At 45.9% G+C, this 16,067-nt stretch overlaps 1 protein-coding gene across 8 annotated transcripts in view; it reads right to left on the bottom strand.

The window, feature by feature from the left end:
• Positions 1-4,903: 4,903 nt before the first annotated feature.
• Positions 4,904-16,067, bottom strand: part of PTCH1 (patched 1) — a 67,029-nt gene continuing 55,865 nt past the window's right edge. For 6 of the 8 annotated variants that reach the window (XM_049711472.1, XM_004283034.3, XM_033411368.2 and 3 more), the window contains 5 exons: positions 14,729-14,871; positions 11,314-11,413; positions 10,490-10,744; positions 8,347-8,890; positions 4,904-7,798 (listed from right to left, as the gene is read on the bottom strand). In XM_049711472.1, coding sequence (XP_049567429.1) covers positions 8,348-8,890; positions 10,490-10,744; positions 11,314-11,413; positions 14,729-14,871 — 1,041 coding nt within the window. In that variant the 3' untranslated portion in view covers positions 4,904-7,798; position 8,347. Of the gene's footprint in view, positions 7,799-8,346; positions 10,745-11,313; positions 11,414-14,728; positions 14,872-16,067 lie in introns of those variants that run through there. The other 2 variants (XM_033411371.2, XR_004478750.2) reach the window with 2 other exon arrangements.

Below are 16,067 nucleotides of genomic sequence, written 5' to 3'. Positions count from 1 at the left end.
AAAATAAATAAATAGAAAATAAAAATAAATAAATGAAAAACTCTCTACCCCTCCAGTTGCAAGGAAGCTCACTTCCCTTCCTCGCTGCCCCACCCCTCTCTCTTCCTCATCTTTTCTGTTTCCTCCTGCATTTTAGTGCCCTTTCCTGCTCATTCTGAGTCTCTGTTAGGGTCATATTTACTGGGTTTATTTGGTGCGTTAAGTTAGGGCCTGACACATATTAAGCAAGAAACTGTGGTTTTTATTGCTAGTAGCACTGCTACCCAGGGTGGAGCGCCACCTTTAGCATCTGTATTTTGGATAGACTTCTGTTGGCGTTGGTGCTGAGAGAGTCTGACTCCACGGAGTATGCGAGAGGACAACCTTCCTGTGGGAGAGAGAATGAGAGGAAGGAATTCAGAAGGGGTCAAAGGTGACAGGTCAGGACTTTCTGCGCATGTGGGTATGTTTGGGCAAGCACGTGCATGCATGATGTGTGTTTTGCAGTCCAGGGTGGATGCAGGCTGTGTCCTCAGCAGTGGAAGAAGAATTCATAAATACAGGCATCCTCCCTTACTCACACTTTGAAAAGCCCACCTTAATTGTGTGCGCCTTATGACTACAGGCCATTAGAGACCATTAGTAGATGAACTCTGAGATTTCAATCATGAAATGCAAACTGTCTTGTGAAATGCAAACCCAGTTTCACGTAGTAATCGCTTCTAATTAAGGAGGAACATTTTAGCCAATTAGCTTTTGGAATTTAAGTGTAATCAGAAGGCTACTTCAGAGATTTGCTAACCGCTTCCCCCCTTGCAGTTGTTTGCATTTAGTGCAGATATATACCCTGTGTACATGATTATGCATGTACCCATGGTGGCCGAGAGGCCCAGAGCTCTCTGGTTATAGTAGTTATGTGGACGGCAGTCACCCATACCTCTGAAACTATCACATAAAACAAACGGGGGAAGGAACGAGGGCAATAAGAGAGAATAACATCTGACTGAACTAGATCCACCTTCTAAATCTGACTTGACCGCTGAAGGTGTTGGCTCGTGTTAGGCACCAGATTTCTTGGATACAAGATGACAACAGTCTCATACAGCTTTAGTCTTCCAGGATTCATGGCCAACGCCCATGATTCATGATAACCTCCCATGATTCCATGTAAGGCGGGAGCTGTACAGGAAAAGGTAAAGCATCTGCTGATAGAAGGGCCAAGTGAGCTTATTGCCACTTCAGCATCTGGTAACTGCTCTTGTGGCCCATGGGTGTTCTGACCATCTCCTGACAATCTGTCTCACTCAATCTTTTCCATACCTCTTCCTCATGTTAATGGTCTTTTCCATAGTATCGGCCTCACTTTCTGGACATCTGACCATGTCCCCTCTGATGGATAGCTGTTCTCTCTCACAATCCATAGCAGGGAGCCTCCTGCTTCTCTCTGTTCCTGCCTCATCTCGCTTCTTCTCTTGCTCAAAAGAGGCTCTCACCAGGAGTCTACCTACCACTGCTGCTGATTGAACTTTGTAATTACAAAGATTATTCTTTTGGCATCTTGGGCGAAATGCTGCAATCCTATTATATAATAACTCACCAGTCAGAACTTGCTCATCAATTTCTCCTCCATCTGTATGACTTCTTTTTCTTTATAAAAATAAAACAGGTTCTTTTCTACCACTCCCCCTTCCACAAAAATACAAGCTGTTGTCCACTGTGTACAAAGATGGTGCTACTGCTGACAGAGGTTACTTCCCGGGATTACTTCAGTGTGAACTTTTTTTTTTTAAGGAATTTTGCCTTTTTATTTTAAAATTTTATTTATTTATTTATTTATTTATTTATGGCTGTGTTGGCTCTTCGTTACTGTGCGAGGGCTTTCTCTAGTTGCGGCAAGCAGGGGCCACTCTTCATCGCGGTGCGCCGACCTCTCACTATCGCGGCCTCTCTCGTTGCGGAGCACAGGCTCCAGACGCGCAGGCTCAGTAATTGTGGCTCACGGGGCTAGTTGCTCTGCGGCATGTGGGATCCTCCCAGACCAGGGCTCGAACCCATGTCCCCTGCATTGTCAGGCAGATTCTCAACCACTGCACCACCAGGGAAGCCCCAGTGTGAACTCTTATCTTTATTCTTTGCCCTGTTGGTAGCTTACATCACGCTCCTATACCTTCAAGTTCTGTGGATAGGAAGGAGATGAATGAAGAGGACACTTCCCAGGGAAAAAAGGAATATATATAAAGGGGTTTAACTGACTTTGAGAAAGATTTGGCTGTGGTTGCCTCTTCTGATTGCCACTGCTCGCTGGGGTGTGTCTCATTCTCAGAGCAAATGCTACCTCTACAGGCTTTGTTTCCCTTCCCAGCATCTTGGCTGAAAGGTCTCCTTCCCTTTGTCCCAAGAAAGGAAATCCCTAAGGGAGAAGGCATACATCAATGATTAGAACACCCTGCCATGTAGAATGTTTTGCTTTGGCCACGCCAAGCTGAGTTTGGGTTACCGCTACTGGTCACTTCTTTTTGTAGCAGAGTTCCCTGTGTCCCTCTGTTTTCCTGAGGTCCACCATGTTCCCGACAGACCAGAATGTCCTTTCAAGATCCTTCTGATGGCAGTTGTAATTTCCTGTCAGGGAACCTATGCAGAAAAGGTGTCCAACATGCCTTCCAATGGGAACAGTTAAACAGATTCGCGTTCGAGGCATGTTCTCATTAGGTGCAGGCTTCGTTAGAAGTAATTAAAATTGGGCAAATATTCTTGTTGGATGATTAAAAGGTCATCTCCACTTCTCCTTTTGGGAGGTCATTGCCAGTTACCAAAAATGAACACCTGCCTTTACATCAACGTGGCTGCTGCCTGCAACTTAGCAGCACACAGCATTCCTGAAGCCATTAAATATGTCTGTCGTGACAAAAAAAGTGGGGCCTTACGTTTACCTAAGTCCTGAATAAATGTGGTGGATTTTGGGACACAAATCTGATTGTTCTCCTTAGGCCACTATTAAAAACTAAGTTAGCTTACTTAGGTGTATGTAATTTCTAAAGAATATAAAATTGAATGGCAATGAATGGTCATCTTAGTGGTATAAAAAACACACCGAAAAGAAAGTGTCTCTCAGTTTGAATCCCAATTAACGCAATTAGTGTTTTCCAAGCTCAGTTTCAGGGAGTACAGATTCCCCATGACTTCTGAATGAACCAAGAGAGCATTACGGATGAAATTCACCACTGGAGGGCTGAGGAGCACGTAGCTGATTATACCAGGAGGTAGGAAGATGAGGTTATGATAGAAAACCCTGCTGAATACTTTATTTTTTCCAGGTAAAGTATCCGTTAAGGAGGACATTGTATTACCCGAGCACCTTATTCCTTGGTCGGTGTACTGTATATCCAAAAACCTTCCCCTAGCTACTCTCACGCTTCTGTATGAGGGCCTGTGTTGCCTTGGAGGCTGAGAGGTGGTGATTGAACCAAACTCAGTGCAGGGTCCAGAGGCTCTTCTGAGTCTTTCAGTTGACTCTTCCTATCCCCTCTGGTCCAGACCTCTTCACAACCACCATTGCTTTCAACCTTCAGAAGTCTGCGAGGGACAGGCATCATCTTTAATTTACGTACAGATGAGGACACAGAGGCCCCAAGGTTTCAAACGACTTGCCCAAGTCACAGCTGGTCAGCTGGAGCGTTCTCGGTGGGAAGGGTAGAAGAGGGTCTGGCCTGGCATGGACCTCCCCTCCCCCCCCACCCCCACCGGCCTGTTAGGTCATTGGCCCACACCCTCCAATGAGGCCTGCCCCACAGCCGTGGCAGAGCACTAAGAAGGGAATTCCTCTCTCAACTCCCAGGCACAAACGCAGAGTTCACGGGTCTCTACTCTCCCACAGATGAACATGTGTTTTTGTGGAAAGACCACACAGAGGAGTTGGGATCTCTACGCTGTTTCCAGATCTGGCCTGCATTGGCTGTGTAGCCCGAGTCAAATTATAGAACCAAGGCCACATTCAGCTGGAAGGAATTTAGAGATTTCCTCTGCTGGTGCATCAGAACCACCAGGACAGCTCATGGAAGCACAGATTCCTGGGCTTCAGTCCCAGGATTCTGACTCAGTAGGTCTGGGGTGGCACTGAAGATCCTGATTTTCTAGTAAACTTCCAAAGCATGAGTGCTGCCGATACAGGCACCCCACGTGAGTATCACTGGCCTATGATAACCTTAAGATGGGTCAGCAAACATTTTCTTAAGGGCCAGTTAGTAAATATTTTAGGCTTTGCAGGCCGTACAGTCTGTGCTGCAACTATTCAATTCTGCCGATGTAGCTGGTAAGTGGCCGTGGACGATCTCTACATGCATATGGGCCTGTCTGTCTTCTGATAAATCTTCATATCCACAGGAGGCCCCAGGGCTGTAGTTTGCTGATTCCTCACCCCATGCTGATAGAATCTGAGTTCTTCCCCACCATGCCTTGCTTTCAGCTGTAAAATGGGGATGCTATTCCTGGTCTTACTTTTCTCCGTGGCTACGATGAAGACAAGGTACGATAAACACTCAGAAAAAACATTTTGTATCAGGTTCAGTCAGTCCCATATTGTCAGCTATACTGTTTTTAAGCACAACACCTTCCTTTATTTTAATAACCATTGAATTGGACTTATAAATATCCCCTTGAATTATTAGGCATCACATAAAAAGAAACACAAGAAGGCTAAGAGATGACAGAAGGAATCATTTTGAAGGGTAATTTAGGAACTTTCTTTGTGTCAGAAAATAAAAATGTAGAACACTTCCTATGTCAATAATGCCTCCATGAAGGAGAACAAAAAAATGAGTTATTTCACAAGGTTAGTCAGACAAAAACCAAAGTTTATGATGGCGTGACGCACGACTACTGCCTTCGTAAAATATTTTAATTAAAAACCATTCCATAAACAAAGATGTAACCAACAAGTTATATTATTTTTTATTCATGTTAGAATTTCTATCAGTGTTTGAACATTAATATTTAGAGAGTTTGTACATTTTTGCCTTCTGAGGTTTAAAATGAGAACCACACTAGGTCACAAATGGTAACTAATACACATTCCACAACTGCATGAAGATTCACTCAATCTCACTCTCTTAACACTGTTAAACATTTTCTTCTCCTTGCTGTACTTTACAATGAAAAGTGTGCCCCACTCATGTCTCAGCAAAGTTCCAGACATTATGGATTCATCACATATAAATTCTTTAAAAATATACTTCTGTCAAAAGACTTGATGACTACTATGTACACTACAAAAATAAATTTTCATATAAATAAATTATATGGCATACTTTTATCTTTGTAACTGAAATGACACAAACCCATTTCTGCCCAAATGGGCAGACAATGAGACCCAGTTTGAATATTTCCTTTAAACTCCTTACACTAAAACCTACCATGAGTCCTTAATGAAAATGTTATATACTCTGAACTATTTAACATTAGTAAGCACTCTATACAAATAAAAATTCTGTTCAAAGGTAAAACATAGCTGTAATAGTGTTTCCAATAGAAATAAAATCCCTGCATTTTTCTGTTATAAACTGGCATGACAAATACTGTAGGAAAACATTCTTATGATACAAAATTATAAATATCAGCAAAGATTTTTTTTTTTAAAAAATTAAAACATCCAAATGAACAAACAAGACAGACAAAATAAAACTATTTTAAAAAAGAGAGAGAGAAATTCTGGTTGCCTGCCAGCCCCCGAGTTCTCCCTTTGCCAATGTGACTACTGGAGAGAGCTCTACGCTGTGCAGAAAGCAGGGGCCAGCCAAGCAGTCAGGCACCATGCAAGCTGGGCTCAGGAAAGGAGTGAGGGCACTCCTCGAGCCAGAGGGAAGCAGACCTCTGAATTTTGCATCATCTCTCTCCTGAATGCGGGATATTGAGTTTTCTGAGCAGAGCTGAGTGTTAGGTAGACAGACAGTGTGGCTGACAGAGGCACCAAACAGTAGCAGTGGGGCCATTTGGGACCCTGGCATATGAACACACACATCTGGTAGCCACAGTCTCACGGCGAGTTTTACAGTCTGAGGTCACTACACTGCTGGTACTACTGTGGGCCGTTGCCTTTCGAATAAGATTTTCCATGTAAAACAGGAGGCATAATGGGAACTGCCCTTTGTGCACTCCTACAGTAGCTTAGTCTGGGTACTGAGTGCTTCCCCAACATTTGTTGGTCTCTGGCTAAGAGCCCAGGAAGACCAAACCTCAGAGCAAGAAAACAGAATTGATATGGAAGCAGATCTTTAAAAATAACACCTGGTTGAGAGATATGTCTCTATATACATTCTTCAGTGGGGGTTATGCAATTAGCATCTTCCTGCTCTTCAGTAAATGTCACATTGAAAGAATACTAATGATGGTGAGAAGAGGGGGATGAGACACTTAGGAAGCGTGCACCCATCATGTTAATATTAACACTTGGAGGATCATCCTTCTGAAGTTCACATCCTATAGAATTTCTGATTCCGTATCACCATATTGGATGCTCACTATTTTAAAGAGGAGGCAGACAGATCCAGAAAGCCCCAACCGTGCCATTTAGCAAGAGAGGGAGTTTAAATTGTAGGGACTCAAAACATCACCTCTGGGTCTGTTGTGGACCCAGAATGAAGAGGTCATTGTCTCCAGAAGATTTCCAATCCACTCTTAAATTTGGGTGGTGATAGTGGTGGTGGTGTGTGTTAAGTGTGTGTGTGTGTGTGTGTGTGTGTGTGTGTGTGTGTGTGTGTGTGTGTTGTGCGTTGGTTACAAGAGAGGTACAATGAAGGCTGCGTACTTTAGAGGATACGCTCACGGCCCAGCTGAGGCTCCCACTGGGCATGTTCTCTAGGTCTTTAATACCAATGAAGATGAAGAGATGTGAGCTCTGTACCCTGAGGTTCCAACATCCACCACAATGGTCCATGCGAAGGAACTTATCTCCTCTGAGGCACGAGTTGGGGTGTCTGGATGGCAGCCAATAATCTTAAGAGATGCCCTGAACTTGAAGTGAGTCTGGCAAAAGGATAAAGGAGATGTTTAGGGCTAGCCCTCCACCAGCGCTAGCACTAGAGATATCCTGACTCTTCTGGCCTAAGGTAGAGCCCACCACGGGTTCACAGACAGTAAAAAGAAAAAAAAAGAAAAAAAATCACAGTACAGTACATTGGGAAATCACACACATGTTCACACACACAGCCAAACAAGAGAATCTCATCCAACTACACCTAGAGAAGCCACCGGGGTTAACGTGCTTTCTTCATATTTGCTCATTAAACAACAACAAAATTATCACGCATAGCGTGTTTGAAAGTTAACAGTAACATTTCATACTACCACAGGGTTGTGATATGCAAATTTAAAATATTTTAAACAGAAACCTTTACAAAATAATCCTATTACATAAGCAATATTTGCATAGAATTATACAGGTAAATTATACAATATTTAAGCAGCAGCAACATATGCTGAAATTTAAGACTAAGTTAAGCTTGGTTGTGGCACAGAGACCAATGTACAAATAGGGAGGGGCTCCGCTGCGGTCTCCCCACCGCCTGCTCTGGAGGCGGGAGTGCAGAAAACCCACATCACACTACTTTACATCCGTTCCTTCGTATATTACATATGTGTACACCTCTTAAATATTTATAGAAATATTTCACAAAATAATACAATCAGTTACAGTAACAATGAACTGCTGCCTGGCACAGCACGCCTTTCTAACTCCGCAGCTCTCTTCAAGCAGTTCTGGTGGGGCAGGGTAGGGGTAGGGAGGGGCTTCCAATCTTTGGCCTCTTTGCTTCAGATTTTACTCACCCTTTAAAAGAAAAAAAAAAAGGAAGTCAAAGTAACAGGTCTACGAGTCCCTATGTATAAAGCACAAACACAGGCAAAACGGGTCTGGGGTATAGAGATCAGGACGGTGGGGGATGGGTGAGGGCATGAGGGGCTTCCAGGGGTGGGTCATGATCTCTCCCTTGACCTGGGGGCTGGTGACAGGGATGTGGCTCACTTTGTGACTGTTCACTGAGCTGTGCGTTCATCAGACATACCTGCTATGGCTTTAAAAGACTGAAAAATAGGTGAAAGGGGCAGCTGTCAGTGTCTCTGTTGAGATGCATTAAACCTCCACAGGCTAACTGTGAGGGACAGATCCAATCTGGAACTCAACTGGTTCTCCAAGGATGACGAAGCTTAGACAGGCAACCCTGCCTGTGGGTAAGAGGTCACTGCGGTTCAGTAGGGGACACATGAGTGCCCAGGGCTCCAGGAGGATGCAGCCATCTGCGTCCCTCTAAGTCCCTGAGGGGTCACTGAAGAGCAGCGCCTCAGAGGCCCACCCACCTGCCCACCGGCCCCGCCCACCTCAGTTGGAGCTGCTGCCCCGGCGCCTCTCCTCACATTCCACGTCCTGTAGCTCAATGACCTCCACCTTGGGATCCCTCCTCTCGCAACGGACGTTAAAAGGCACATGGGGGTCCTCAAACAGCCCGTGGTCAGTCTCGGGGTAGTCCTCGTAGCCCGGGCGAAGCCCCCCTCGGGGGTTCCGACTGGGCCCGGGCGGGGGGTGCACTGCAACAGTCACGGACGCTGAGGCCGTCACGGTGGTGATGGGCTGGCAGTAGCTGGGCACGGAGCTGCCCATGGCAGTGAACGCTGGGTGCCGAGGGTTGTGAGAACGGGTTCCCCGGGGGCCCGTGCGGTCCCTATTGCTAGGGCCAGAATGCCCTTCAGTAGAAATTTCGAAAGCGTCTCTGCGCGGTCTGTAAGGGGGTGGCCTCAAGCATTCTCTGGGGGCCTCTCTTCTGGGCTGCTGGCCTGGCCGTCCGGGTGGCAGGGACCCTGAGTCCAGATGGGGCTGCTGTCGAGGGTTGGAGGGTGGGTGCTGCCTCGGCTCAGGATGGACCACCTGCAGAGGGCAAGGGCAGGCTGAAACAGGCCGGGTGCTAACCCCAGGCTGGGCATCGGCCCCCGCTGCCCCAGCCCTCCCTTCACGGCTCTGACTACCGCCGACCACCCACACACAGCTCTTTCTGAACTAGAGCTTAGTCAACCCCACAGATGGCCGGGAGCGCCCCAGGGAGCGACCAGGGGCCTTCCACCCACAACGACGTGGCAGAGGTACGCCCTGTTTGGACCCTATGCCTAGGCTTTCTCCAGCACAGCTGGCCGGACACATACGGCTGGCTGCCCATAAATGCAGGGCTGTGGTCTAAGTACCCGAGCTGCCTCTCTCCCACAGTTCGCCACCCCACCCTGCTGGGTAGAATCAGATCTCGAGCTCCTTCTTCTTCTAAAATGACTAAGTGTCTGGCCCTGGCTCGCCCAAATGCAGGACGTTACCCGGACGTTGCCTACACTGTTGAATACGGTAGCCATTAGGGACACGTGGCTATGTACGTTTAAATTAACTAAAATTCAAAATTCAGCCCCTTAGGTCGCACTAGTCGCATTTCAAATGCTCCACAGCCACATGTTGCAGTGGCTACCGCACTGGAGAGCATTCGCACTGTCACAGAAAGTTCTACCCGGCAGTGCTGCTCTATCCTGTTGTTAGGAATCTGGTTTCTGGGTCTCTGTACAAAGCATGGAGCAACACAGTGGCCACATCAATCAAAAGGACCGTGACCAACTTCAAAGTCGTTCAGCTTGTACCTATTTTTAGGCTCCCGCTGAACAAAACCAGATTCACACTGCAGCTCAGCAGGCATCGTCACGGGGGGTAAGAGGAAGAAAATTTAGGTTATTTGGTTGGCCTCTCTCTCTTTCATGGAAGGGCAGCTCCAGCCTGGGACTGGAATACCCATTTCCTGGAGGGACAGCAGGAGGCCCCCTGTCAGAGCAACAGGAGGCTTAGAACATTCCTTGGGTTTTGTGTGCTGTGCTCCAGGCCTGGGGGGCCGAGGACATCCTGGGGAGCACAGAGAGGGGAGAATGCGGTTGGGGCTCTCAGGGCCTCTGAGAAGAGGCTCCGGGCTGCTCACGGTTTTCCTGAATTACTGAAGGCTGGTTCTCAGCTTCTCTGCTCCTTCCCGCCACCTAGGATATGAGCTTGGAGCCACAAAAGCTTCTGGTGAAGTCTTAGACAATAACGATTGAAATAATTTTACACCAAGGGTAATTAAAAGGAACAGAAGTGGAAGGGAAAAGAAATCACTTCTGCTGGCAATAAAAATACCATTACATTTTAAAACAGGTATCCTCCTACAATGATACGTAGCTTTTAAAAAAGGGGGGCAGGGGGAGCAAGGCATGCTTTACCTCCGGTCCTTAAGCTCAAACATGATATATGCTGATAGATGTTCTGTGTAGTCACCAATATTGGTCCCTGCCCTTTTCAATCTGTATGAGATACAGCCACATGAAACTGAATTTTTATAGTTTAAGAAGAGCCAAATATTGGCCATTTCATATGAGTCCACCTAACCTATACATTTTTTGGCATGCTGTCTGTGATTTGCTGTTCAGAGCAGGCAGGGGCTGCCTCCTGGGGTGACTTATGACTTACGGTGGAGCGGGCGAAGACAGGGTTCTCTGTGGCTTCCACGATCACTTGGTGGGAAGGGCCCCCGGCGCCCTGCTGGGCCTCGTAGTGCCGAAGCTCCTCACTGATGCCCGACACCGTCGTCTGAGAACTGTACTCCGAGTCAGAGGAATCAGACCCGTTGTTCGTGTGACCAGGGGGCAGAGCGAACCGGACCACACTGGGGGGCGGCTCAGGGGAAGGGGTGGGCAGCCGGTTCAGCCCGTTGGCTGGAGACACCTATTTAAGGGGATTCAATATTACAGGTGTTATCAACCATTTACCTGGTGGCCACACTTAAGGTTCAAAGCACAATATTGTTCAGGGGTCGCTGCCCCTCCCCCGCACCCCCCCCCCCCCCGCCGCCACCGGCCTCTCACGCTACCCTGTATTCACTTGGCCCAATCCCTGCCACTCTGAAGACCCTTGGGCCTGACAGCTGGAGCAAAAGAACTGCCCTCTGCTTTCACACTCTGGAAAGGCAGGCTGTGCCCTTTTTACTCCTGTTCAAGCCCAGATATTCTTCTTGAGTGGAAAGTGCTTCATTGATAGAGACCTACAAGACTCAGGTTGCCAATCACTAGGTTTCAAAAATAAACAACCTAAACCAAATCAAACCATTCCCCCTACATCCCCTAAGACTACTAAACTGAAGAGAAAAAAAGCCATAGTTATTTGAGCTGTTTACTGAAAAAGTAAACAACCAGCAAATGTGGATATACTTAAATATCTAAATTAAGAGTGACACCAGGAAAAACAATATTCAGGTGGTCTGAGGGCTGCACATTACACTGGCAACAATTACTGACCTCAGGATACGGTCCGAAGAAGGACAAAAGGACTGGCAGCAAAACCAGTCCATTGAGAACACCCAGGATTGTTAGGATTGCCAGGACAGCAAAGAAATACCTTGAAGATAAAAGGGAAACAGGAACATTTACCATGGCAAAAGTAAATTAAGCTACCCTTCACGTGCCCAAACGTCAGAGCCAAAAATTAACAAAACCCACACCAGTGAAAAGGCTGTTACAACACTGCGTTTCAAATTCAGCACAAGATTAGGTTTTTTTTTCCTCTTTTCTTTTAACCTTATGACTTTGAGGACTACATTCTACAACCCAAAGTGTTAGTTCATGAAGGGAAGAAAAAAAATTAGGTTTGTTAATTTGCTGAAATCTCATGGCATGTAATGTTATTTATGAATGTGTTACACAAACACAAAAATATGGAATGTGAACTGAATGGCCGAGCAGACTGAAAGCACAAATACAATGCAGAGGGGCCCCGTTCATGAAAACCCAGCAGAAGCAAACAAATGAAGTGAAGGGTGTAGAATTTAAACAATTTAGCCCAGGAGGAAAAGCAGCCCACTTCTGCAGGCAGCTAATCCACTGTGAAATGCTTCTGCATCTTAGAGCAGAATCTCTAATTAAGTCTCCAGCGTAGCAGGTAAGGCTTTCCCCGGGCTTTCATTAACCGCAACTTTCTGCCCAGAATTCTGTGAGTTCCAGTTTTACCAAACAGTTCCAAGTGCAATCTTTTTAGAACACTGCAACCAGCTTTCGGCAAAGAAAACACTGCCCATTCTGTGGTTGCTGGGGCATTTTCGGGGGAGGGCGGTCCACAATGACGGGCTGCTCTGCCGGCCAATCTTTTGTTGAACAATTTAGCATCTCTGAATACTCTTGTTTTGCGTCAGCCAATTCAAACATAAAGGCTGCAGCACCATGAAGAAGAGGAGAGTGCACAAGTGGCCCTGCTTTCCCACCGTTGAGGGCTAAGGTCTGGGATCCTTCACGAATACCAAGGTGAACCTGTCAACCAGGGAGAGTGGCTGGAGGATGTTGCACACAGCTGGAGGCAGCGGGCTCCACGCAAGCATGCGTTTCTGTAACTAACGGTTTCTAGGGCAATTCTGCTGGAAGTGGGCTGGGGTGGGGGAGAGCTCAGGATGTTCTGGGAAGAGGGAGGGCAAGATATCTATCTGTTAATGGTCCTCTTGATCATAAAACGGAACAGGCACCAACCTTTGCTGTGCCTATATATGTTTCAACGTTAGATGAAAGGAGAGAGAATCCCTATAAAAATACAAATACCTCGCAGCTATTGTAAACATTAGAAACTTCTGAGCTGCATTAGTAAAGACCAAGCAGCCGATGTCTTGCACTAATGTAAACTGCTGCAACTTTAGGCGGAGGCATATATCAGCAGCAGGCATTAAGACATTTGCATCCCATCCATCTAACTGTAGAATAAACAGACCAATTAGATTTCTGACAGCTTAGTGTATACAATGTCTGCTCATTTAGTCGACCTCAGTGAGGGCTTTATCAGGTTAATCCATCCAGTTCTAGAAAATGGGAAGCCCTTTTAAGTGCTTGAAACAAGAACCCTGATATCTCTGGGAGAGAACAAGACGCCATGGGTTAGATGAGAGAGCTGGGATCCTGCTCTCCACCCAGGTCCCAGATGGTTGTTCTAATTCAGGCTACGTTTCTTCTCTGTGGCTCCCTTGGCACCCCCCACAAGGCTGAGTTAGATCCTCTGAGATCCCATCACACTCTGTTTCCCATGGTTTTGAATTGCCTGTGACCTTGTCTCTCCCCCCATGTACAGGGGGACGGGGTCTACATTACTTGCAGTTGTGTGAAATGGCACTTATGAGGTGCTCACTACATTGTGTTGAATGAGACATTACACAAAGAAACTCTACTTGACATAGGGTTTTTACATCACAGAGAAACAACTACTAATGCCCGAATAAAGGAAAAGTCAAAATCAAATTAAGAGCTTAAAACAAAACCCAGACCAAAACCTTCATCTAGTTTAGGCATATGTCTACCTGATATTGGCAAACAGAGAGTACTGATTGGGCTTGTTAAGTGATTGGTCATCTGTGCTGAGAGGATCAGCAACGTGGCCATCATCTGGGAGCTGGCTGGAAACGCAGACTCTGCTCCCCACCCCCAACAAAGTCTGATCTGCACTTACAGAGAGCCCCAGATGACTCACGAGCACGTTACAGCTTGAGAAGTACTGGTCTACACCTCTCCACTCATTCTCCACCCAAGCGACAGTGAGCCAACCCTGGCACTCATTCTAGCAAGGCTAAATCTCCACGATGCCGACCCGCCCAATGGGGTAACGTCACAGACCCGTGGACTGATCTTTTCTCGTAATAAAGAAACGTTGGCTACAACTTAAAATCCTCTTCTTTTCACTTGGAATTGAAAGGCCTATCGCAACATACACATCAGAAAAGCCTGTTTAGATTCTCTCTCTAGATTATCGAAACGTCCCTAACGATCAAGTCATTTCTCACATTTCATTCTGCTTTACCATGGTCCTAATTCTGGACTATCTTTTACTTATCGATGATGCTGGCCTCGCCCCTCCACGGAGCAACAGGGTTACATCCAAGGGCAGCTTTGTCAAAAAGCTGTGGAGGCTGTTCAGAGAAGAAAATGGTCTTTCCCTGCAGTTCTCAGATTCTTTTTAAAAGGAAAACTTGCTCTCCTTTTATACTTCCCAAAGTCAAATCCTTAATTAAATTCACCAGAAACTGCTTGCCATGAAATCCAAATTGAAAGATGTATCCAACTAGGTTTGGATTTCAAAAATTTATTGGTGTTAAGTCACACGTTAAATGCTTCTTAAATCTTAGTGGCAACTCAAATGTGAAATCAAGGCATGTCATCTTCACTTCTTAGAAGAATAAAATCTATGTGAAAATTGTAGGTATCTGTACGTTTTCCTTTCTACAGTTTTGAAGAAGAAGTAAAGGTCAAATTCAGTCAATTCATGGGAACCAGGTCATTTCTTTCTGTTGGTATTTCTAACCTCAACAGCAATAACTGGGATATCGGTTTCAAGTTGTAGAGTTGCCTTTGTTGCTAGCCCCAAACCCTCCATCTTTTCTCCCTAAGACATTCCCCAAGACAGCTCTAGAAGGGAGCTTGCTTTTATGCCTCTCAGGATACCTCTGAGTTAATAAACTCAAAAGAAAGTGGAGTCACAGATTGTGGCAATCACTTCACAATGTATGCATATATCAAACCACCATGTTGTACCCCCTTAAATATATACAATTTTTATTTGTCAATTATACCTCAGTGAAGCTACGGGGTTAGGAGTGGGGAGTAGCGTCACAATGAAGACATGCTGCAATCTTCCAGAGACAGAAGGAAATAAGCAACAGAGGTCCCATTAGAAACGAATGCTTACCTGACAATGAAATCAAACTCGGATCCTGCAAGCATCAGCACTCCTAACAGAGTGGAAACGGCACCATCCAGAACGGGTGCAAACATGTGCTCCAGGGCGAGCATGGCCCTGCGGTTCTTATCGCCAATGGCTGTTAGAAAGGCCTGCGCAACGAGGAGAGGTCAGATGATCAGATTCCTGGACTTGACTTGGTCGATGGCCAGCTTCGTCTTCAATGCTATTAGCCACCTTCATCTGCCTCCACTGAACCTCTCAGATCTTACCCTCTATCTACTGGCATGTTTAACTGGGGCTGCTCAACTAGCTAAATCTAGGCTTACGCTAAATTGACCTGTTCATGATAATGGGTTGTATTTGGTATTGATGTAAATCTTGAACATCAAGAAGAAAAGAAGAAAAGCATATTTACTTTAAATTTAAAAACCATGCCAAAACTATACAAATGAGCAAAATGTTCCCTTCTTTTCACTGTTACTCACGCTTGAGTTTACTCCCCACACTTAAATGATCTAGCATCATTCACATGGGAGACCTCCAGTTGTGAAAGCGACAGCATTTTGCCCGATTTTTTGAAAGGTCAAGATCTTACTTCCAAATGGGCTTAGCACCTGGGTGCTAAATACATATTTCCTCACTATTATGCGGAGGTTAGAAATTCTGTCACCGTGTTCCAACTAATGTGTTTGTAGTACATGTAAGTACCATGAAGGTATCACAAGAAAAACACAGGGCTGTAAATTCAATCAAGCCTGTTCTAAATACGTGTAGATATATCTCACCTCTTATGCATTCTCTAAAGCTCTTCTAGGTCAAGGATACTGTTGATACCAAATGGGAACTTTATGGAGATCTTGGTGTATCAGACTATTGGCTTGAGAGTGTGACCCAGGACCATTTCAATGTGGGTTAGTTACTGTTATACCCTGTCTGCTCCCCCAGTGGGGGGAGGGCTGAGCCTGGCAGAAGCTTGCTCTCTGAAAGTTAAGGCTGCTCTAGGATGTGCTGAGAAGAGGGCTTGGGGCCCTTGCAGGTGCACTAGGGAAGGACAGGACGTTATTCTACTTAATGGATGAAGAAATAAAATGACACAAAAGTCTGCAAAGGTGCATTGTGAATTCTCGTATTTTTCTCTGAAGTGGGGTCTATGTATGGACGCTCTTTCAGAGCTGGGAGATTTTAGGGTCAGAGTAGTTGTCTTTTTCTCCTGGGAGGAAAGCACCAAGATGGTTTGGAACCATGGCGCTCTGTGCTGTATCTGGGCCGTCAGGCCACAAGGGTCAAAGTTGGGTCCATCTTCTTGCATATAACTTATGCTACTGAAACAGTAAACTGCCAGGTG

The sequence above is a fragment of the Orcinus orca genome, chromosome 6 (assembly GCF_937001465.1).
Source record: "Orcinus orca chromosome 6, mOrcOrc1.1, whole genome shotgun sequence".
Lineage (NCBI taxonomy): Eukaryota > Metazoa > Chordata > Mammalia > Artiodactyla > Delphinidae > Orcinus > Orcinus orca.
Note: the sequence above shows the minus strand (reverse complement) of the source record. Positions and strands in the feature narration are given on the sequence as shown.